This window comes from Oncorhynchus gorbuscha, linkage group LG22, assembly GCF_021184085.1.
Source record: "Oncorhynchus gorbuscha isolate QuinsamMale2020 ecotype Even-year linkage group LG22, OgorEven_v1.0, whole genome shotgun sequence".
Classification (NCBI taxonomy): Eukaryota; Metazoa; Chordata; class Actinopteri; order Salmoniformes; family Salmonidae; genus Oncorhynchus; species Oncorhynchus gorbuscha.
The window spans coordinates 10,958,314-10,980,639 of record NC_060194.1 but is presented as its reverse complement, the minus strand read 5'-3'; the positions used below and the strand labels follow the sequence as shown (position 1 = coordinate 10,980,639).

The following is a 22,326-nucleotide window of genomic DNA, read 5'->3' as shown; positions in this document are numbered from 1 at the left end:
TTTTAAAACCTCTACAGGATCGGTGGTTCCCCCGTGGGACGGTTGAGCTAATGTAGGCTTATGTGATTAGCATGAGGTTGTAAGTAACAAGAACATTTCCCAGGACATAGACATATCTGATATTGGCAGAAAGCTTAAATTATTGTTAACGTAATTACACTGTCCAATTTACAGTAGATATTACAGTGAAAGAATACCCTGCTATTGTTTGAGGAGAGTGCACAGTTATGAACTTGAAAATGTGAACAGAAATGCAATGGTTCATTTGATCAGTCTAAAACTTTACACATACACTGCTGCCATCTAGTTGCCAAAATCTAAATTGCACCTGGGCTGGCATAATACATTATGGCCTTTCCCTCGCATTTCAAAGATAATGTATTATCTTTTACCAGATCTAATGTGTTATATTTTCCTACATTCATTTAACATTTCCACAAGCTTCAAAGTGTTTCCTTTCAAATAGTATCAAAAATATGCATATATTCAGGTCCTGAGCTACAGGCAACTGTTTTTGGTGAACCCAGTCGGGGTCTCAACTCACTGTTGAGAGTTAGAATACTATAACAGAATACTCAAGGTGCAATTTCGAAATTTGGTTTCGCATCATGCATCAGCAGTGACGATTTTTTTGTGGCCTCCACCCCCATCAAGGTAGCCAATCTCTGGTTTAGAGGGAGAACGTCTTCGAACTGCTTGCCTTTGTCTAGCTTACCAAACGTGAGTATATTTGGATGAACTGGTAGTATGTACGACTGAAGAAGCACAACTTTACTTTTGACTGAAAGAAGCTAAACTTGCAGCACTACCTGAGCTGCATCGGCTTTCTCGGCTCAAGGCCAAGCGTCCACCTGCCCCGCCAGGTGACTGTGATGAGTGAGCTCTGGCTCTGTTGTTGGTGAGGTTCAATTTTATAGAAACCACAAAGGGTAGACATTGCAACACCTATGACATCTGCTTGCTGGATTGCTTTCCAAAGACAACATATATAGAAAAAGACAAAGCCCGGGAGGCATTTGTACACTGATTATGGCAATTATCTTCCAGCATGACATGATTTGCAACGCTGTGATCAGCCATCCCAATTTGCAATCCTTTCATGTCTGGTGGTCAAGGCGCCAATAATCCTCCAGACCAGTAGATGGCGATAACTGTGCATGATACGTTAGAAGGAAGAACACGTTCAAGTTCCTGATGCTCTGTTCTCCTGAAGCCAGCAGTGGTGTTTGACGGTGAGTTGTTTAACCAGCTAGCTAAAGCGTCAATATAGCCCCCGTTATGAATATATGTTGAGGATCGGCTATCAGCAGTTATGTGTCTAGATATCTGAAACTGACTGGTTGATAGCTCCACTGTGTGTGAGAACAGGTGGTTGGCTAGTGGGCTAACATTAGCTGATGGCTAGCTTGTTAACACCCGTGGCCCAGTGTGCCATTTCCAAATGAGCTAAGCCAACAGCCATATTACGAATATATAAAGCATGATAATCATGTTATCTAGGAATAGTTATCAGACGAGTGACTGGTGAAGTAAACTACTGTAACGTTATTCAGACACGTAGTTAACTAAACAGCCCGGACCAAGCTGACAATCATTGTCAGTTTTTCATTAGCTTGCTGACGTTAACTAGTAACGTTAACGCTAGATGTATAAAACTAGTTGCCTGCTTATTTCCCAGACAGACGCATGATAAAGCTAAGTAGATATTCTCATTAGAGCATGCATTTTTTTTAGTCCAGGGCTAGGATTAATATTTTTATAGGAAACTGTTCTTGCTATGTTTGCGAAACAATTTAATAAATGCAACCCCGGCCTTGTTTCTACTACAGCCATCAAATATGCAGATCTTTGTGAAAACCTTGACGGGTAAAACCATCACCCTTGAGGTGGAACCCAGTGATACTATCGAGAATGTGAAGGCCAAGATTCAAGACAAAGAAGGTAAATCAATCTCAGCAAACGTTGCTTGGCCCAGATCGAGGATCAGCTTACCCCAGGGCTGTCAAACCTGTTCCTGGAGAGCCAACCCTAATCTAGGCGCACCCTTCTCTAATAATTAACTGCTTGATAAAACTGAATCAATTTAGTTACAACTGGGGTTGGAGGGAAAACCTACAGGAGGAGAGGAACAGGGTTGGAGAGCCCAGGCTTTCACTCTCTAAATCCTTCTATCCTTCTAAAATCCACATTAGATATTTGTAGATGGGCAACTACTTAATTTGGGGTACGTGTGGATGTTTCTTCCAAACATACTTATGTTTGCTGCTTACCGTTTCAGGTATTCCTCCTGACCAACAGCGACTCATCTTCGCTGGCAAACAGTTGGAGGATGGCCGCACGTTGTCAGACTACAACATTCAGAAAGGTACTACTTGACAAATCCAATTCTCAATAATGCTGGACAATTGCTCAGTCTTCAGTGTTTATCATGGCATTGAGGCTTATCATCTCTTCATAGTCCATGGGAACATGTGGACCTTCTGTCTAATGGTATGCATGCTGTAATATTCACAGATCACATATTAGCAGGTTTATTGTCTCCTGCATTATTGAAATGTTTATATAAATACAATGTCAGTTCAAATGTCCAACTTTTAGAAACACATTTTGTGATACTCCATGGAAAACAGTGGCAAGTGTTATGGAGTGGACCATCCTTTATTTCAAATACAATGAAATAAAGAATACTGTGTAATTTTGTTCACGTGTCACCACTTTGCTTCCCAGAGTCCACTCTTCATCTCGTCCTGCGTCTGAGAGGAGGTATCATCGAGCCTTCGCTGAGACAGCTGGCGCAGAAATACAACTGTGACAAAATGATCTGCCGCAAGTATGTCTGCTTCCATTTAACTGAAGAACAAATAAAAATGTCCACCAAGTCGCAGCCATCTACTGATCCATGTCTGTGTGGAGCTTGGGGTCTTATCATTGATGTTGGTGCTCTCTGCATTTCAGATGCTATGCACGTCTTCACCCCCGTGCAGTCAACTGCCGCAAAAAAAAGTGTGGGCACACCAGCAACCTGCGCCCCAAGAAGAAGCTGAAGTAAACTAGCATTCTCTTTTGTCAATGTTTTCAATAATAATAAAATTGAATTGGAAAGGGGGGCTGTCATTCATGCTGCCATAAACCTTGACTTACTATACAGAACAAGGCAAATTTTCTGATTATTCCATGTCCTTTATTTTTATTTTTTACAATTTCTTTGAACAAGGCTCATTAAAAATGCAACATTTTGCTCCACTTGTGTGCCTTGATCTAAATATATGTGCAATTAAACTTGCAATTTCATCAGGCATTCTTTAACAGTAAATACAAATACAGCCACTCACATAAGGCATATAGTATTGTCTCTAAGCTAAACATTAAGCCCCACCTACTGCTATTACTGGTAGATGCTGGAGGGAAATAACCACCATCAGATGAATTGATTCAAGTGTCAATGATACATTTCTATCAATTAAATCTCATTACTGGACAATCTGGCTAGAGACAACTGCTCAAATCTTAATTTATACATTGATTTATTGCAAGAGCAAGCACTTACATGTAATTCTTATCGCCTAAATCATCTACCTAATTACCAGGACTAATCTAAGCTTTAGTTTAACATTCTATGAACACAGGAGAAGCTAAGTCAAGCTTTTACTTTGAGAACTCAACTCTCTTTGGTGTCTTTAGTTCTTAGATGGATGGAGCATTCACAGGAATTCAAGATACCCTCATGCTTCTTGTATCGCACTACGACAAGCATGCCATGGTACCAACACATTTCTATATCTACAACTCAAACCCGGAGACGGCTGATGTGTCAAACAGTACAGTGAATCCTTGTTTCTTTACAGATCGCTCATTCTTTGACGCATGCGTTTTAGTTTATTGGATACATGAATCGTTAACATGTCACAGGTCAACTCCACTGTGGCGGCATAACCTTCGGCCTCTTGACACTTTCACTAACTTTGCTCAGATGTGTAAAAAAAAATGTTAATAATTTGTCAATTAGGCAAATTTATTTTCCTCGTCAATACCAATTATCTTGAGTTGTATTCTAATTGGATGAGGTGATAGCTGTCAACCACATTTACATTTAAAAAAAATCTATTTTCTGCATTGTGTACTGCTTCTTTCCAAATACATAGTTTGGTTGCACTGAAAGATCTCTCAAAACCATTTTGTATCTCATCTCACTGGAGAATTAACAGATCATCCACGTTGCTCATTATAGCATTACATTCCCAATTTTGTATAAAATCAGTTGATTTCAAAAGTATGAAAACTATATCTACAAGCACCTAATGATCGTATTGTTCTCATTCATGACAATATTCCTAATCTCAAATGAACAGTCTAGCATTTAGATTATTGCCTTGAATGTTAAGACAGCAACATGAATTACAGCACAACATCGGACATAGCAGACACACTGCCTAGGTAACACCACGACCTACGCTTAACAAGCTGTACAGTGATGCTGCTGCTGCTGTAAGGACCCAGAGCAGCCATCTTCCCACAGCAGAAGTGGTGTTGTGCTTTACAGCAAGAGAGGACCAGCTCGTTCTCTTTTCCAAATTCCTCTCTTTGCATTTGGCCATCCCTAAGAGACCCATCCTCTTCTCTTTCACACTATTTGTCAATGAGCTTGACCAGGCTCTGCCGAAGGTCGTTCAGGTCAAAGATCTTGACGTCCAGGATCTCAATGGCCCTCTGCACTTCACTCTCCGTGCGGTCCCGCTCCTCCAGGGAGGCGGACAGGTTCTGCTCCACGTTCTGCACCCGCCGCTCCAGCTCCAGGTTACGCATCTCCATCTCCTGAGAAACCACAGAGCATCCTACTTGCTTGTTGTTCAAATAGTATTGGTCACATATTTAGCAGATGTTATTGCGGGCGGGTGTAGCGAAATGCTTGTGTTCCAAGCTCCAACTGCAGTAATATCTAACAATTCACAACCATAAACAAATCTAAAAGTAAAAGAATAGAATTAAAAAATACGTACACTACCGTACAAAAGTTTGGGGTAACTTAGAAATGTCCTTGTTTTTGAAAGAAAAGCTCATTTTTGTCCATTAAAATAACATAACATTTATCAGAAATACAGTGTAGACATTGTTAATGTTGTAATTGACTATTGAAGAAAGTTCTTTGTTTCTGGACATTTTGAACCTGTAATTGAACCCCTAAATGCTGATGCTCCAGATACTCAACTAGTCTAAAGGCCAGTTTTATTGCTTCTTTAATTAGAACAACAGTTTTCAGCTGTGCTAACATAATTGCAAAAGGGTTTTCTAATGATCAATTAGCCTTTTAAAATGATAAACTTGGATGAGCTAACACAACGTACCATTGGAACACAGGAGTGATGGTTGCTGATAATGGGCCTCTGTAAGCATATGTAGATATTCCATAAAAAATCTGCCGTTTCCAGCTACAATAGTCATTTACAACATTAACAATGTCTACACTGTATTTCTAATCAATTCAATGTTATTTTAATGGACAAAAAATGTGATTTTCTTTCAAAAAACAAGGACATTTCTAAATGACCTCTAACTTTTGAACGGTTGTGTAAATATTAGGACCAGCAATGTCAGAGTGGCATTTGAGTGAAATACAGTAGAATAGAATACAGTATATACATGAAATGAGTAAAGCAGTATGTACACATTATTAAAGTGACTAGTGTTCCATTATTAAACCAGTGATTCCATGTCTATGTACATAGGGCGGCAGCCTCTAAGGTGCAGGGTTGAGTAACTGGGTGGTAGTCGGCTAGTAATGGCTATTTAACAGTCTGATGGCCTTGCGATAGAAGCTGTTTTTCAGTCTCTTGTTCTTGCTCATGCAAGGTTTTACCAAATGTGCCTTCTTCAGTGTGCAGGTCTACCTGTAATCGGTGTATGGCCTCTTCTCTCTCCTGCTCCATCTCATGGTATTCTTCTTTCTTGTTCTGCAGAATGTGGATTTCCTGGAAAACAAGCATAATCATTGACAAGTTAGCCCAAGGACCTTTGCCGTCAGCACCACAAAACAAAGGACGGTTACAGGTTCACATGGGCCTTTCTTCCATTTAAAGACCACTGATTTGATCTCAATTGCCAGCTTTGTGATAAGACTATGTTCTCCATCTATAAAATGGTATAAAATCCCATTTAAAACATTTAAACTCAGCTACTTTCGGCCTTGGTCTGATCTAGAAACATCTCCCCCTACCCTCATCCATAAGCATGAGTAGAACAGCCTTACACTTGTTGCCGGAGGGCATATAAATGTACCTACAATACCTCCCTTTTCCCCTGTGTATATCTTGCCCCCCTAACCTCATCTTTAGCCTTGAGCAGGGCCTCCAGTTCCTCCAGAGAACGAGTCAACTCATCTTTGAGCGTGTCACTAGGGCCGTGTCCGCCATGTGCCTCCAGATCAGCCACCTGCCAAAAGACGAGAGGTTTCAGTCACGACCAGGGGAAATGATCATAGACTTTAATTTGACCTTTATTTAACTAGGCAAGTCAGTTAAGAACAAATTCTTATTTTCAATGACGGCCTAGGAACAGTGGGTTAACTGCCTGTTCAGGGGCAGAACGACAGATTTGTACCTTCTCGGCTCAGGGATTTGAACTTGCAACCTTCCGGTTACTAGTCCAACGCTCTAACCACTAGGCTACCCTGAGACTGCAGCTCCTGTCAGATCTCTACAGGGAGCAGGAACGTTATTGTGACACGTGTGACAGGACCCCTGGGTCCAACTTTCTTGTTGACACTTTATAGATTGCACTCATGAATGGTACTATACTTGAGTCCAGAAAGGAATTATCCCTGGTCTTTACAGCTTGCCACTGCCATTTTACAGTGTATTCCCAGTTGTGGTCATTCAAATCCTTCAGAATCTTTTCTCTTTAATAGGGTCTTTCCACCTCAAAAAGCACAAGAAATAGGATTTTGACACCCACCATCTCAGATAGTTCTGAAACGGTTTCTGTTGTTGGAAACGGATAAGATTAGCATTACTGCAACATTATTTGGTTGAAATATAAGCTAATTGTATTGCACGCATATTGGACAGTTTAATGTATGGGATTCATATAACATTCAATAAATATAGTATCTAACATCCGATTTGGAGCTAACTTTTTTCTAACAATGAGTCAGACATGTGGAATCCAAAGGAATGGTCAAAAGCTACTCACGGACCTCCCAGACTTCACGCCAATCCCACCCCAACAACACGTATAAACGTGTTCAAGGACTTTAGTATCAGTTCTCTGTGTCTGACAAGTAGTATGGAGCAGTATTGTTTCTTCATCCTATGTAATGTATTCTCAGTGAATTAGGTGACGTCGTCCCCCCCCGTTTAGAGAAATTAGTCATTGAAGTTGTTCGGTTTGTCCCATCCTACATCCTGATATTTACAGGTTATTGAGAACAATCCATGCGTTTGGCTTTGTTTTACCACACTGCAGGTAAAGGAAAATACAAAACCCTTTCCCCCATCTGTGGATAAAAATGTCCTTGGTTATACAGGAAAAGTGAGGAACCCTGCCATCTTTCAACCTGGATAATTCCCGCAGGATACCCCCCCCCCCCCCCCCCCAACCCCTTTATCCCTCTTCAACCCAATTAAGTAACAGCAGTGCCCCCTACAAATACTGTTCATAGACATGCAAAAAAAGCAGCATCTCTTGCTAACCAAACAATGAGTCATACACACGAAACATATACAACAGTACAAAGCCCCAAATACAAAAACTGGCACGCAACAAAGCTCTAGTACAGAGTAGTTAAAATAAATATCTCTCATTGGATGATAAAGTCAAAGGCATAATGCCTCCTGCGAGGATCAGATATTGTGTTCTCAATAATACACACAGCATACAACATCCCCCTGATCCCCCCCTTTACCATGGCCAAGGCTGCTGCCTTTATTGCGCCAGCCAAGGACCGAGACACCACCATGATCAGGTAATGGGGAATTGAAACCTCACTGCAGTGTTAACTCAGCCTGTAAAATAGGAGCTAAACTAAAAAAGAGATCTCGAAAAGGTCTCTGCCTTGAGAGAGGCTGGATTATTTTTAACTGTGTATGGTGGAGGGGGGTGGGGGGGGCAGATAGCTGCCAGCTCCCTCTGGTGATTTTTCATTTTTCTCCTAACTAGGGCATTGAATGTAGGATATCGCTGTCCTACAAACCCCTCTCTCTTCCACCCCCAGGAGACGTGAACCATTTTCAGCCACCTGGTCGCCCAATTCAGATTTTTAAAAAGCGAGAGATCTTAGTCCACTAGACCTGGATGGCTTGCCTTTTTCGAGGACGATTAATGTAAAGACGGGAGGATCGTAGTCATTTGGGACTGTTGATGTATATCCACAGTGCAGTGAAACACTGCATGAAGTGGTAAAATAATTGTTGAGATCAATGTTCTCTGGCTAGACAGAGAAAAGCTTGCACCACTCAAACCATTGAAGTGGTCGAATCCAAAGGTTGATGAATCCAAAGGATTTCACCAACAGGCTTGGAGCCAGCAAATCCCCTAGTGACTCAGTACTTAGCAGCCAGCGACCCTGAACAGATATTGATGACATAGAACTGGAAAAAATTTACAAAGCTTTTACATTTACTGGACCCAGCTAGCAATGATGCATTGGAGAATGTCTCATCATCCACTTGTCTAGTCGTCACAGAATATTCACTAAGAACAGTATTATATACTTTCTCAAATACATCTCAGGGGTGAGAGGTAAAATGGGAGTCCATGTGTACTCTCTAAGCCACAGATGGTTGAGATTCTCTGCATTCAGACTAATAATGCCTTAGAGCAGGGGTTTACAAACTGGGGAGGTCCACGGAAAATAAAAAAATTCTGTCCTTTTATTTTTCGATAAATTAAATATTGGTTTTATTATAGCCTAACTGTAAATCTGGTAATATTATTTATATTTCTGTTTCTCCTATCCACCGCCACTGACAATCATGTTTTTTTATGCAGTGATGTCATTTAGGATCAGGTTTTGCCTGCTGCTCAATTGATGGATGCTGTGCTGGTCTGTTGTTGTTGTAAAAACCATGTGGGGTTCTTATGAGGACAACTTCGAATGTTGGCTTGAACTTTTCATACATAGGAATCTCATTTTTGGTCACTTGCTTGTTTTAAAAACCCGATACAATGACCCAACATCTCAAATGGCGAAGGTGAGATTACTGCTACCGCCACATAGACTTTATTAATGGGGCGGCAGGTAGCCTCGTGGTTAGAGCGTTGGACTAGTAAACCTGAAAGGTTACAAGATCGAATCCCAAAGCCGAAAAATCTGCCGTTCTGCCCCTGAACAAGGCAGTTAATTTACTGTTCCTAGGCCGTCATTGAAAATAATAACTTGTTCTTAACTGACTTTCCTAGTTAAATAAAACAATAGACTTTATTAATGAGCTTGCAACATCAACCAGTATTCAAATCACCATTCATACATCCAATCTATGTCCACATTATTCTGACATATTTTAAAACGTAATAATAATTTGAATGCATAATGTCATTAGAAAAGTATAGAAAATGCATTATTCTTAAAATGGTAATGCATACTTTTTGGGAGTTTTTGTTGTTGTTGTATTATGCCTATAACAATATATATAATTGAGGTCTTTGAATATTACAATAAAGTGCTTGAAAAAGTCCTTGAACTTGACATACCAATGTCTGTATGAAGCCTGTATTATTTACTACTCATTAAAGGAATATTATAGCCTATAGGTCTACACATGAAAATATGTGGAAATATATATATTACAAAAGAAAAACCTTAGTAGGGAGATCTACTATTTTGTGGGTCCTTGATAAGAAAAGTTTGAGTTGGTTAATTGAATCGGGCAGGACTGAGTTTGGGAAACCCTGCCTGAGAGCTTGTATCAAACTTCAATGCGGTCTGTTTTGTGGTTCAACCTCAGTCTACATTTGAAATGACTAAAACGAAATCCCTAGGCCTTGGACTAACCCTAACCCTTTCTACTGACAGGGTCCCTGCTCATCTGCGTGAGCGTGCCTTAAGTATGCTGCAAGGGGGTATTAAGGACTGCAGATATGGCCAGGGCAAATAATTGCAATGTCCGTACTGTGGGACGCCTAAGACAGCGCTACAGGACGGACAGCTGATCGTCCTCGCAGTGGCAGACCACATGTAACAACACCTGGACAGGATCGGTACATCCGAACATCACACCTGCGGGACAGGTACAGGATGGAAACAACAACTGCCCGAGTTACACCCGGAACACACCATCCCTCCATCAGTGCTCAGACTGTCCACAATAGGCTGAGAGAGGCTGGACTGAGAGCTTGTAAGGCCTGTTGTAAGGCAGGTCCTCACCAGACATCACCGGCAACAACATTGCCTATGGGCACAAACCCACCGTCGCTGGACCAAACAGGACTGGCAAAAGGTGCTCTTCAATAACAAGTCGCGGTTTTGTCTCACCGGGGGTGATGGTCGAATTTGCATTTATCGTCGAAGGAATGAGAGTTACACCGAGGCCTGTACTCTGGAGCGGGATCGTTTTGGAGGTGGAGGGTCCGTCATGGTCTGGAGCGGTGTGTCACAGCATCATCGGACTGAGCTTGTTGTCATTGCAGGCAATCTCAAAGCTGTGCGTTACAGGAAAGACATCCTCCTTCCTCATGTGGTACCCTTCCTGCAGGCTCACCCTGACATGACCCTCCAGCATGACAATGCCACCAGCCATACTGCTCGTTCTGTGTGTGATTTCCTGCAAGACAGGAATGTCAGTGTTCTGCCATGGCCAGCGAAGAGCCCGGATCTCAATCCCATTGAGCATGTCTAGGACCTGTTGGATCGGAGGGTGAGGACAAGGGCCATTCCCCCCAGAAATGTCCTGGAACTTGCAGGTGCCTTGGTGGAAGAGTGGGGTAACATCTCACAGCAAGAACTGGCAAATCTGGTGCAGTCCACGAGGAGGTGATGCACTGCAGTACTTAATGCAGCTGGTGGTCACACCAGATACTGACTGTTACTTTTGATTTTGACCCCCCCCCCTTTTGTTCGGGGACACATTATTTAATTTCTGTTAGTCACATGTCTGTGGAACTTTTTCAGTTAATGTCTCAGTTGTTGAATCTTGTTATGTTCATACCAATATTTTCACGTTAAGTTTGCTAAAAAATAAACGCAGTTGACCATGAGAGGACGTTTCTTTTTATAACACAAATTTCAGTGCAGCCCTCCGGACCTCAGTGAAGACCAAATGTGGCCCACAGGCAAAATTAGTTTGACACCCTCTGCCTTAGAAACATAGGTGGGATAGTGAGAACATGCAAAAAGCATGTTTAACATACTGCAAGGGGTGCCCCGTAATCCAAACCAACCAACACACCTCGATTAAAGCTTCAGGGAAAAGGTCTGCAGCCTCTTAAGGCCAGTGTTGTCAAAAGATGACAACGTGAGCTACCAACAGACGCGTCCTTTCCCTTTTCTCCAAAGACTAAAACGAAAACCCATTGTCTGAAAAACAATGACCCAATCAAAACTTACATGACCTCCCCGGCAGGGAAAGGGCATGTCGGAGACTTTCAAACGTTGTCATTATCAGCGGCGGTGACTCATTACCTGTTCATGTTTGAATAAGGCTTTGCTGCTACACTGGCCCCACCGCCTTCTGTCTCGATTCTGGATGCAGCATTTTACAGCACCGGCGTTGATAATTAGATGTGACCTTCACTATCAAAATGTGACCTCACGGTCACAGCATAGAGATATTTATGGTGTGAGCGAAAAGTGAGGTGAGGTATTAAGCACATGAAAATAACTTCAAATCTTCATCATGGTCATGTATTTAATTGTACTTTACATTCTACAACCGGAAATGTAACATATCTTTACATTCTACCAATGTATTTATCACAATTTTGTTTTCTTGAACGGTTGCATGCACTTGCGTAATTACATTGAACTTTAACATTTACCCATGATTCCACTGAGATTAGGTCCACTCAGCATTTGTGGGAATGGATATGGGCAAATCCATTTGAATTTAATCACTTCCATACATATTTGCCCATTGTTTCTTTTCATATTTGCATATGTTGTAGTTTAGACCCTATTTTTACTTATTTTATCGGAGGTTTTTGTGGTTTGCCTGCCTTCAGACACAACATGATCTTGAATACAGGGTGAGTGTCATGTTTTGGCTGACAAATGTTCAAATGGTACCACAAAGATGGTTGGAGGTCCAGACATCAGAATTGTTCAATGTTGACTTGAATGGGAATATCTGGGAATATAGATAGATTACACATAACCATTTAAGTTGACATTCGACGGTGGGTGGCCATTGTGGTAGTCATAAGAAGTTACAATTTCAATCAAAAGTACATTTAAATGGTGTACCAGATAAATTGCAGTGGTCTGAAGGGATAGGTCCATTCTATGCATCCTATTTCTATGATTAAAATGCACCCATTGTGTATTCAAGAGCACGTTGTGTCTCAACCGATGGCGGGCATAACACAAAAAACACAAATAACGTGAAATAGGGTCTAAGCTACAACATATTTCAATATGAAGTTATGAAGTTTATGCGTTTTTAGATAATTGATATTAAAAGGTAAAAATAAAATGACATAATATATATATTTTTATCAAGAAACTATAAGAGTTTCACCACCATGTTTAGAAGCTTTTAAATGATATCAAACTCAACCGTTTATCTTTTCCAGTGATGATGAACACACGATATAGTGGGTTTTTTCAAAATGGGTAAACTTTGAGCACCTTGATCTCCTTAATGTTTTGGCATTCAGGTCCAAAAAGTCCCTTTCTGACCACTTCTTCCATGGGCAGAACGTTTTGTTTGAATCAAAATGGCTGCTGTCAAAAAGTGATTGAATTTAAATGGATTTACCCATCTGACAATGGCGTCCATAGTTCTAGATCAAAGAAAGCAAAGCGATCTGGTGGATCTTTCATCGTGACAACACTAACCTGGTCTCGTAGCCTCTCGGTCTCCTCCTGGTAGGCAACTAGCTGCTTCTTCCACTGCTCCACGTTATTGTTAGCTTCATGTAGTGCCGCCACCAGCTTGGAGTTACTGTCCTGCAGGGTGAAGAGCTCTGCCTCCAGGTTCATCTCGCAGATAGACCTGCAAGACATCGTACGAGACCTCAGGCAAACACCATCTGACCTCTCAGGAATGGAACAGATTTGAGGGGACATTCACTACATGGTGGAGAAGGGCTTAATGATAACGCTTGGTAACCAAGATTGTCCGTACTTTACCAACTCTTGGGTAAAATTTGTGAAATTGGTCCATTAAATATGTTCCTGCTCCATGATCCTGTGCCCTTAGATGCCATGTAATTTTACCATTAGAAAGCGAGAGATTATCCAATCGTTAGAACTCACCATAGCAACCATAAAATTTGCATTGTGTAGTGATAATGTACAACAGTGTAATGGGCAACAGGGACAAAAGCAGAGTGAGTAGAATGGGCCACTGAATAGCAGGGTAATATGCAACCTTCTCTCGCTTTGTGTGAGTCAGCACATTAGCTTTGCTACACTCCCCCTTGCTCTTGTCTGGACCATGTGTCCCATAAGCAGCTCTATTCAATGGGGAAAGCGTATTCAAAACAGGCCATCAGAACTAAAGCAACGACTGGAAAATCCTCTTTACCAAAGCTCTGTTTTCGTGTGTGAACCTTTGAGATCCAGACCAATTATCTTACCTTCTAAAATGGAACAGTCGGGTTTGAGACCAAGAACATTTCCACAAAACATTCAGTGTACTTTCAGACAATGAAAACAAACCCTGGCTTGAGTGAAACGTTGAGGACAAGAGCGTGTATAAGTGGGTTACCCTTCAGAAAGCATCTTTTTAATGCGCTCCTTCTCAGAAGACAGTGTGATATCTGCGCTTTGGCTCCGGAACATCTTCTCCTCAGGACCATTCACACACAACACCGGCGGCGACTGGAGCTCATCGCTGAGGTCCTAACACACAACACAACACAAACAACACACTTTAAACCAATACCAAAGTCCTGAGGGGTACAGTGTCTGCTGGTTCTCTTTCAGTCGGTCAACTCAGTACCACACATCTATAGGGAGTTTGCACGTGCTTGCACCCTTTACTAAAAAACATTGGAATCACGCCTGACAAGGCCAATAAACACTGTGCCTCACCGGAAGCTCCGCGTTCCACAGGTGATAAACCCAAGGCATGGATTCATTCCTTCAATTCTTCCTCTCTTCACCACGAGATGAGCAGAACAAGTTTCACGCACTCTTTAAAATAAACATGGGAACGCAAAATCTATCAGGCTTTGCTCCAACTTAACTATTCCACTTAAGGAGGGCATGGCTCATCCTCCTGGATGTTGTGTGCTAAATCTTTGGAACTGGTTTTGTGAGTTTGGTACTGATTCTGTTATTCTTCTGCCTGTTTAGCCTGGCTTACTACGATGGCTAACGCAACCAAAGCAGCGAAGGCTATACTGGCGTTTTGTTGTCTGGTATGTCTCGACGCGGTGCATGCTCCGACTGCCCCCACTCAGGTCAGCTTGTGTGCGAGAAGAAGGGACGGTGTCAGTAACAGTGGCTTGCCCACGGCTGACACTGTTCCCCTAGTTCATGGTTGCATGCAGGTTCCCTTGGCAAACATATGGAATTCTTATGGCTTCCTCTCACCTCAGCTGGGTCTGAGTTACCGGACCAGGGAATGAATTGGGGCTTTGGTATCAAATGTCTTGTCTGCCTGGGCTGAGGCATGTGGAAGCTTCCCCAGCTAAACCAGGTTGCTGTGTGCTCTGTTACCAGCTAAGGGAGGCGACTTGAAGTAACAGGGCGGCCGGGACAGTGGGCACTCCCTGCCGCCTGTGTCTGCCACAGTCAGACACCGTTTCCCTCTCGATCTAGACTTGGTTGTTCTAAATGGACAGTGCTGCGATCAGAGAGATTCCCGACATCGAAGGAAGATACCACACATTTTTCTTTGGTTAGCTCTGTGCTGGCAGTGAGCTTGGCAAGTGCTAGCCCACGGGGATAATGCAAGGTAGCTGGCTACTGGCTTAGCAACACTGAGAAGAAGTCGCATGGCTGATGTAGGCTTGCATTCGGTACTGTGACAACAGTTGGGCCATTGCTGGAGCTCCTGTACCCATATAAGGGCAGGCTTCAGGCGCGGCTATACAGTATCACAGCGCTCTCTGTCCACAAGTGGGCAACCCTCCCCATTGGTGGCTTATTACTGGGATTCATTGCTGATTCCTCCCTGTAGCTCACCGGTTCCTATGAGGTGCTTAGTGATACAGGTTATGGACTCGGTAGGCGATTGGCAGTCATGCTATTATCCCACATTACTGAGCTGTTTGTCTCCTGCTCAACACGTTTAGTTCCTGGGAATCAGATTCAAATTGGAATCGCCCTGTCTGTTATCACATATGGGGTCCGTTTTTTTCAGCGCTCTATCTCTTTTCAACCTGGGATTCAAGGTGCAATGTCACCGGTAGCTATGACTGGTGGGCCTGATAACCTCCACAATCATTTTGTTTTCTGAGTCTATTTTTAATGTGTGCAGCCCCCACGCACATAGAGTGAAGATAGGGGAGGTGGCACGGGCTGGGGTCCCCCCTTTCCTCCCTCCCCAGATGTTCGCCGTGACAACGGCCAATCAGGATTCGTCACTGTTAGGCTAAGCCCCGGAACCCAGAGTGGACTTGTCTTCAGGCAAATGTTGGCACTTAAACACATTGTTTCTACCCAAAGTTCCACGGTGTCAAGAGTGTCGTGTCCTCCACATTGGAGCAGAATTAAAAGAGCCCCTTCCCACCCAGTCAGATACACAGTTGTCGAGAATGGTGGAAATGAAAAAATAACCATGTTCCCCCTGTACACACTTTATGGGAGACTTGCTGTCTGTGTCGACCAGTGGCTCGCATGTGTAGTGTCACCCTGGAATATGCAAACAGTGACATTGGGGTACAGGCTACAATTAGTTGTGCATCCCACACGTTTTTGTCAGAGTGGTTCCTACGTCCTGCGTGCCCTAAACAAGCACCTCAGAGACCACAAATTCAGAATGCTCAGGAACAGCCGGTTATTACAGTCAGTGCACCCAGGCGATTGGTTCACCTCCATCGACCAGAAGGACCCATACTTTCATATGGCCATATCACACGAAGTTCCTTGAGGTTCCATTTCGAGGCTGTAGCGTACGAGTTTCTGGTCCTCCCTTCCGTGCGTTCCCTCTCGCCTCACACTTTCACCAAAGTTGTGGAAGCAGGTTTGGCACCTATGTGGTGTCTGGGGCTGATGGTAGCAGAGTTGAGGTAGCAGGTGCTGTTACACACATCCATGCTGGTTTCCCATGTTCAGTCTCATAATGAATCAAGAGAAGAGCTGTTAATCTCCATCTCGCATTCCATTTCCGGGTCTCGAGTTAGACTCAGTTGAGAATCGTGCATTCTTGTCCACGCAAAGGGAGGCCGGATTCCGATTTTGCTTGGCCCAATTTCAGCTAGGTCACACACAGTGCCTGCGCCTATTGTGGATGACGGCTTCTATGATAGCCGTGGTTCCCCCCCCGGGCTGTTGCTGATGCAACCTCTCCGGTGGTAGGTGATAGATACCCGCATGGACGCATCGCGCCACCTAAACCGGTAACTCCGGGTGTCCCCATCATGCCTATGGGCGCTGGCTCAGAGTAGGGACCCACGGCTGTTGTTGCTGGGGACCTCCATGGGTCCAGTTATATCCCGCAAGGAGATAAAGACAGACGCATCTCCCCGAGGGCGGGGGGGTGCTGTGCGTGGGCAGTTCAATTCTGGGGTTGTGGACAGTGTCGCAAAACTCGGTGCACATCATTTACCTGGAGCTTTTGACAGTGTAGATAGAATACTCAAGTGCTTTCTCCAATTGTTGGCAGGCCTGCATATGCTGGTGAGGACCAACAGCGGGACAGTGGTAGCATACATCAACAGACAGGGACGGTCTCGCACCCTCTTATCCTTGGCTTGTTCCCTACTGCTGTGGAGTGCAGCGCACTTTCCCTCGCTCCGGGTGATGCATCTCCCCGGGCAGGGCTGACAGATGTTTATGTATCATGAGAAAACGCACATTGTTGGCTGTTTTTCGCAATAAGGGACATGAATACTCAATTGGGAACGGATGCTCTTGTGCACCAGTGGCCTCGGAACCTCCTTTACGCATTTCCCCCGTGGAACTGATTCATCCCACGATAGGGAGGGTGCGGCGTTGATCCTTATGGCTCCCGTTGACCCAAACAACCTTGGTTCGCGGAGATCATTCGCAGGGACCTGTTGTCCCAGGAGCAGGGACAGGTCTGGCACCCGTGGCTGGAGATTTTGAATCTGTGGGCTTGCCACCTGAAAGATCCAATCTGATGTCAAGGGGTTTACCTCTGAACGTTATGCACCCACAAACTCCCCATAGCTGTGTTGTACCTCCTTTCTCTCATTAATGGAACAGTATTCACTGGTCACTGTATGTTTTTGTTTATTTTTCAACTTTCTTTCTAGCTGAGGCAACATATATAATGTCCTGAGTTTACCATCCTTGATGGAAAGTATGATTATTATATCAATGTAGTCTAGGGTTATTTAGCAAAATATTCCCTACCCGTCATGGTTTATACGCCATCCTTTCAGTTACATCGCTCCTATCTTAATTTCCTGTTACACTATAGGTTTGGCATGGGAAGTGAATTACATCTACCCCCTTTTTTCCTCTGAGAGTCCACACTGTGGATCTTCCCAGGCTCTGTAGCCCTCAGTCACAACAGGAGTGTCGGAGAGGCTGAGGTCACCAGAGGATATTACCAGCTAACAACAAACGTTCCCACAGCTTTAGATAACGTTCCCTTAAACGAGATTTTTTTTATTTAACAACCGTAAATGGTATGCTATAGAAGGTACCAGACACCTTTTTTGTGATTTCACTTGTTTTTGAGAAACTTACCGCAAACAGAAAATCACTTCCTCATCCTTGTTGTGTAGTATGAGGGCCCTGAAAAAGAACCTGAACAAAGGATCCAAACACACTCAAATACGTCCTTTTAGAAACGGCAAAGCTCTCAGTATATAGTGATGCAGGTCATTCCGAACCCTGTCTGCAAGTTATATTCCATTTTGTTGCGACTCGAGCGATCCCTCTCTGTCCATTAGACATGTAGCTGTCAAAATAAAGGAAACACTTGAGCAAATGAGGAATACAAAGTATATTGAAAGCATGGGGTGCTTCCACACAAGAAGTTCCAGACGTAAATTCTATGCCAAGGCGCCTTGAACCTGTTCTGTAGACTCGTGGTAGCCCAACCCTATTAAGTCTCTTTATGTTGGTGTTTCATTATTTTGGCAGTTACATGCAGCAGCAGGCTAGATGAGAATGGGACAGCTGGATAGGGGAAATGGCTCGAGTCGCAAAAAAAGGAATATAACGCTGCAGAAAATGGAATGACACAATTTCATGTGTACAACATCTAAAGATCTGGATCACAACACTGAGTGCCTTGACATTTTACATTTTACATTTAAGTCATTTAGCAGACGCTCTTATCCAGAGCGACTTACAAATTGGTGCATTCACCTTATGACATCCAGTGGAACAGTCACTTTACAATAGTGCATCTAAATCTTAAAGGGGGGGAGAGGGAATACTTATCCTATCCTAGGTATTCCTTAAAGAGGTGGGGTTTCAGGTGTCTCCGGAAGGTGGTGATTGACTCCGCTGTCCTGGCGTCGTGAGGGAGTTTGTTCCACCATTGGGGGGCCAGAGCAGCGAACAGTTTTGACTGGGCTGAGCGGGAGCTGTACTTCCTCAGTGGTAGGGAGGCGAGCAGGCCAGAGGTGGATGAACGCAGTGTCCTTGTTTGGGTGTAGGGCCTGATCAGAGCCTGGAGGTACTGAGGTGCCGTTCCCCTCACAGCTCCGTAGGCAAGCACCATGGTCTTGTAGCGGATGCGAGCTTCAACTGGAAGCCAGTGGAGAGAACGGAGGAGCGGGGTGACGTGAGAGAACTTGGGAAGGTTGAACACCAGACGGGCTGCGGCGTTCTGGATGAGTTGAAGGGGTTTAATGGCACAGGCAGGGAGCCCAGCCAACAGCGAGTTGCAGTAATCCAGACGGGAGATGACAAGTGCCTGGATTAGGACCTGTGCCGCTTCCTGTGTGAGGCAGGGTCGTACTCTGCGGATGTTGTAGAGCATGAACCTACAGGAACGGGCCACCGCCTTGATGTTGGTTGAGAACGACAGGGTGTTGTCCAGGATCACACCAAGGTTCTTAGCGCTCTGGGAGGAGGACACAATGGAGTTGTCAACCGTGATGGCGAGATCATGGAACGGGCAGTCCTTCCCCGGGAGGAAGAGCAGCTCCGTCTTGCCGAGGTTCAGCTTGAGGTGGTGATCCGTCATCCACACTGATATGTCTGCCAGATATGTCTGCCAGACATGCAGAGATGCGATTCGCCACCTTTCTAAAAGGATGTATTTGGGTGTTTTTGGAGCCTTTGTTCATGTTTTTTCAGGACCCCCATACTACACAACGAGGGTGAGGAAGTGATTTACGGTTTGGGGTAAGTTTCTCAAAAACAAGTGAAATCACAAAAAAAGGTGTCTAGAACCTTCTATAATATCCCATTTACATGAAAAATTGAGATTTGGTTGTTAAAAAGAAAACTTCTCCTTTAAGTCTCATTAGGTTCTTACCTAACATTTTCATAGGAATGTTCAGTGTTGCGCAAGGACTGCTTCTAAGAGACCATTCCCTTAAAGGCCCAGTGCACTCCAAAACGTGATTTTCATGTGTTTTATATACCTGTCCACACTATGAGGTTGAAATAATACTGAAATTGTGAAGATGATCATTCCCATTTAGTGTAACAGCAGTTTGAAAAGACTGCCTGAAACTTCAGCCTGTTTTGGTCTACCTGGCGAGGTCACCATTATTCTACAATGTAGAAAATAGTACAAATAAAGAAAAACCCTTGAATGAGTAGGTGTGTCCAAACTTTTTACTGGTAATGTATATATATATATTCACACTATGAAGTTAAAAATAATGTGAAATTGTGAAAAGTATGATACTGCTCTTTTAGTGTAAGAGCTGTTTCAAAAGACTGCCTGAAATATCAGCCTGTGTTGGTGGGATGGAGTTTTGGCCTGCCTTGTGACATCATGGTTCCAAACCGCTCTGCCAATAACAGGTCGTTTTCAGTTTCTCTCCTCACTCTTAAACTCTTCAAGCAAAATTCTTGCTTGAGAAATTTCTCTTTGCTAAGAAGCTATTTTTGTTTATTTTTTTAACCATTTTATTTGAAGATAATCACAGTAAAGTACTTAATTGTTACCCAGAAAGTATTTGACAGAGATGAAAACCGCTGCATTGGACCTTTAATGTCAAATAGAACTTAACCAGAATGTTGTTACCATGTTCTCAGAAAATTCCATATTAAATGTGATATACATGTTTCATGGGACGTTGCAAGAATATTAATGAGCCTTGTTTTCTGAGGGTTAGGAGAATATTCTAAGTCACACCTAAACATGGTTCCCATGTTCTCTGAATACAAGATACTGTATTAATGTTCCATACACGTTTCATGGAAACATTGTGTCCAATAACGTTTAAAAGATTGGGTGTTCTGTCATGATCCCCTGGAGGTTTTTGTCTCGTTCCAAGCTTGTTCCGGAAACATCCCTGAAGGCGTTTTTAGGACTTTACCTGATGTTCCCAAATAACCAGTCACCCTTGTTACTGTTGCGAAGACAGACAAGGCTCTGATTGGTGAGCCACTAATCTATGTATCGTCCTTGATCACTATGATAAAAAAATACATATATTTTTGAGTGTACTTTTAACAGAGCTGAGATTTACTTCAAAGTGCAAAGTGTAGCAAATCAGGTGAAATCAGAAATGAGATAGGTTTCTATCCAATTAGTAACAGATTTCCATGCAAATATTCAAAAATCGACAAAGAAAACACTTGCATTTTTTCCCACCAGTGGTGCGTTTCCACCAAACGGACTTGTTGCAGATATAAAGCAGTGTGTGATGACGTAGTGCACATAAAAAGGTACTTTTTCGCTTTAGTTTTCACGTAACGAATAAAAATCTAAAGTTCAATGTATATATCACATTTTCAACTCTACTGATGATTTGGTCACAAACACTGTTGCGTTAATGGTAAATGTGCCCACTCTGGTCTTGGCATGTGTGCTCTAGCCAACAGCTTGCAGATACAAGATTAGCTAAGATTAGCCTATTAAGATTAGCTAAGATTAGCCTATTAAGATTAGCTAATATTAGCCTATTAAGATTAGCCTATTAAGACTAGCCTGATAAGATTAGCCTGATAAGATTGGCTTGATAAGATTAGCCTGATAAGATTGGCCTGATAAGATTGGCCTGATAAGATTAGCCTGTTATGGATAAGAGCAAGATCATTTTTATTCGTCAAACATCGATGATGACGTCGCCAGAATAAAACCCTTGATATTTATTGGAAAGCAGCATGAAGCTCATAACTGTGTAATTTCACCACCCTGTGAAGTTCAACATAACTTATTTCATCTGCAGCCTAATAAACTGCATGCGTTCCTGAATCGTAGTGGGAGGACCACACAACATATCGCGTGACTCCAAGTTTAGAATATGATGGTTAAACCATGCCGAACGAACAAATTGTCTTTGACTATTATGTAATTGTACTGACATTTTCTGTTTCCATCAGCCCGGTCATGACTTTTTTCAATGGTCAGTTAATTCATCCACATCAAATGGTTGATGGAAGCCTGGTTACAGACATGGTGGCGTAGCTGGATGATCAAATTTTTTAAATTGTATTTTATTTCACCTTTATTTAACCAGGTAGGCTAGTTGAGAACAAGTTCTCATTTGCAACTGTGACCTGGCCAAGATAAAGCAAAGCAGTTGGACACATAAAACAACACAGAGTTACACATGGAGTAAAACAAACATACAATCAATAATACAGTAGAAAAAATCTATAAACCGCATGTGCAAATGAGGTAGGATAAAGAGAGGTAAGGCAATAAATAGGCCATGGTGGCGAAGTAATTACAATATAGCAATTAAACACTGGAATGGTCGGGTGTGCAGAAGATGAATGTGCAAGTAGAGCTACTGGGGTGCAAAGGAATGCTGTGAACCAAGCGGTTGTGGGGACATGTTGAATAATAATGACAGTATACATGCACAATGTAATAATGAATGTCAAATATGTAAGTTGAAAGCACAGTGTGGGTGCCCCTAACCTTGCCAACAGACAAATAGCGTTCAATGGATCAG

The 22,326-nt window shown here is 42.9% G+C and overlaps 2 protein-coding genes across 3 annotated transcripts in view; one reads left to right on the top strand and one right to left on the bottom strand.

Annotated features, from left to right (window-relative positions):
• Positions 1-1,082: 1,082 nt before the first annotated feature.
• Positions 1,083-3,243, top strand: LOC124009543 (ubiquitin-60S ribosomal protein L40-like). Its single transcript, XM_046321422.1, has 5 exons — positions 1,083-1,232; positions 1,830-1,941; positions 2,279-2,365; positions 2,728-2,830; positions 2,956-3,243. Exons 2-5 carry the CDS (start codon positions 1,839-1,841, stop codon positions 3,047-3,049), a joined length of 387 nt encoding a protein of 128 aa, XP_046177378.1. The 5' UTR covers positions 1,083-1,232; positions 1,830-1,838; the 3' UTR covers positions 3,050-3,243.
• Positions 3,244-3,977: 734 nt separating this feature from the next.
• The window catches only part of LOC124009542 (homer protein homolog 3-like), a 39,150-nt gene continuing 20,801 nt past the window's right edge, over positions 3,978-22,326 (bottom strand). For both annotated transcript variants that reach the window (XM_046321419.1, XM_046321421.1), the window contains 5 exons: positions 13,860-13,993; positions 12,986-13,142; positions 6,319-6,426; positions 5,886-5,966; positions 3,978-4,812 (listed from right to left, as the gene is read on the bottom strand). In XM_046321419.1, the coding sequence (XP_046177375.1) occupies positions 4,627-4,812; positions 5,886-5,966; positions 6,319-6,426; positions 12,986-13,142; positions 13,860-13,993 (666 nt within the window). In that variant the 3' untranslated portion in view covers positions 3,978-4,626. The remainder of the gene's footprint in view (positions 4,813-5,885; positions 5,967-6,318; positions 6,427-12,985; positions 13,143-13,859; positions 13,994-22,326) is intronic.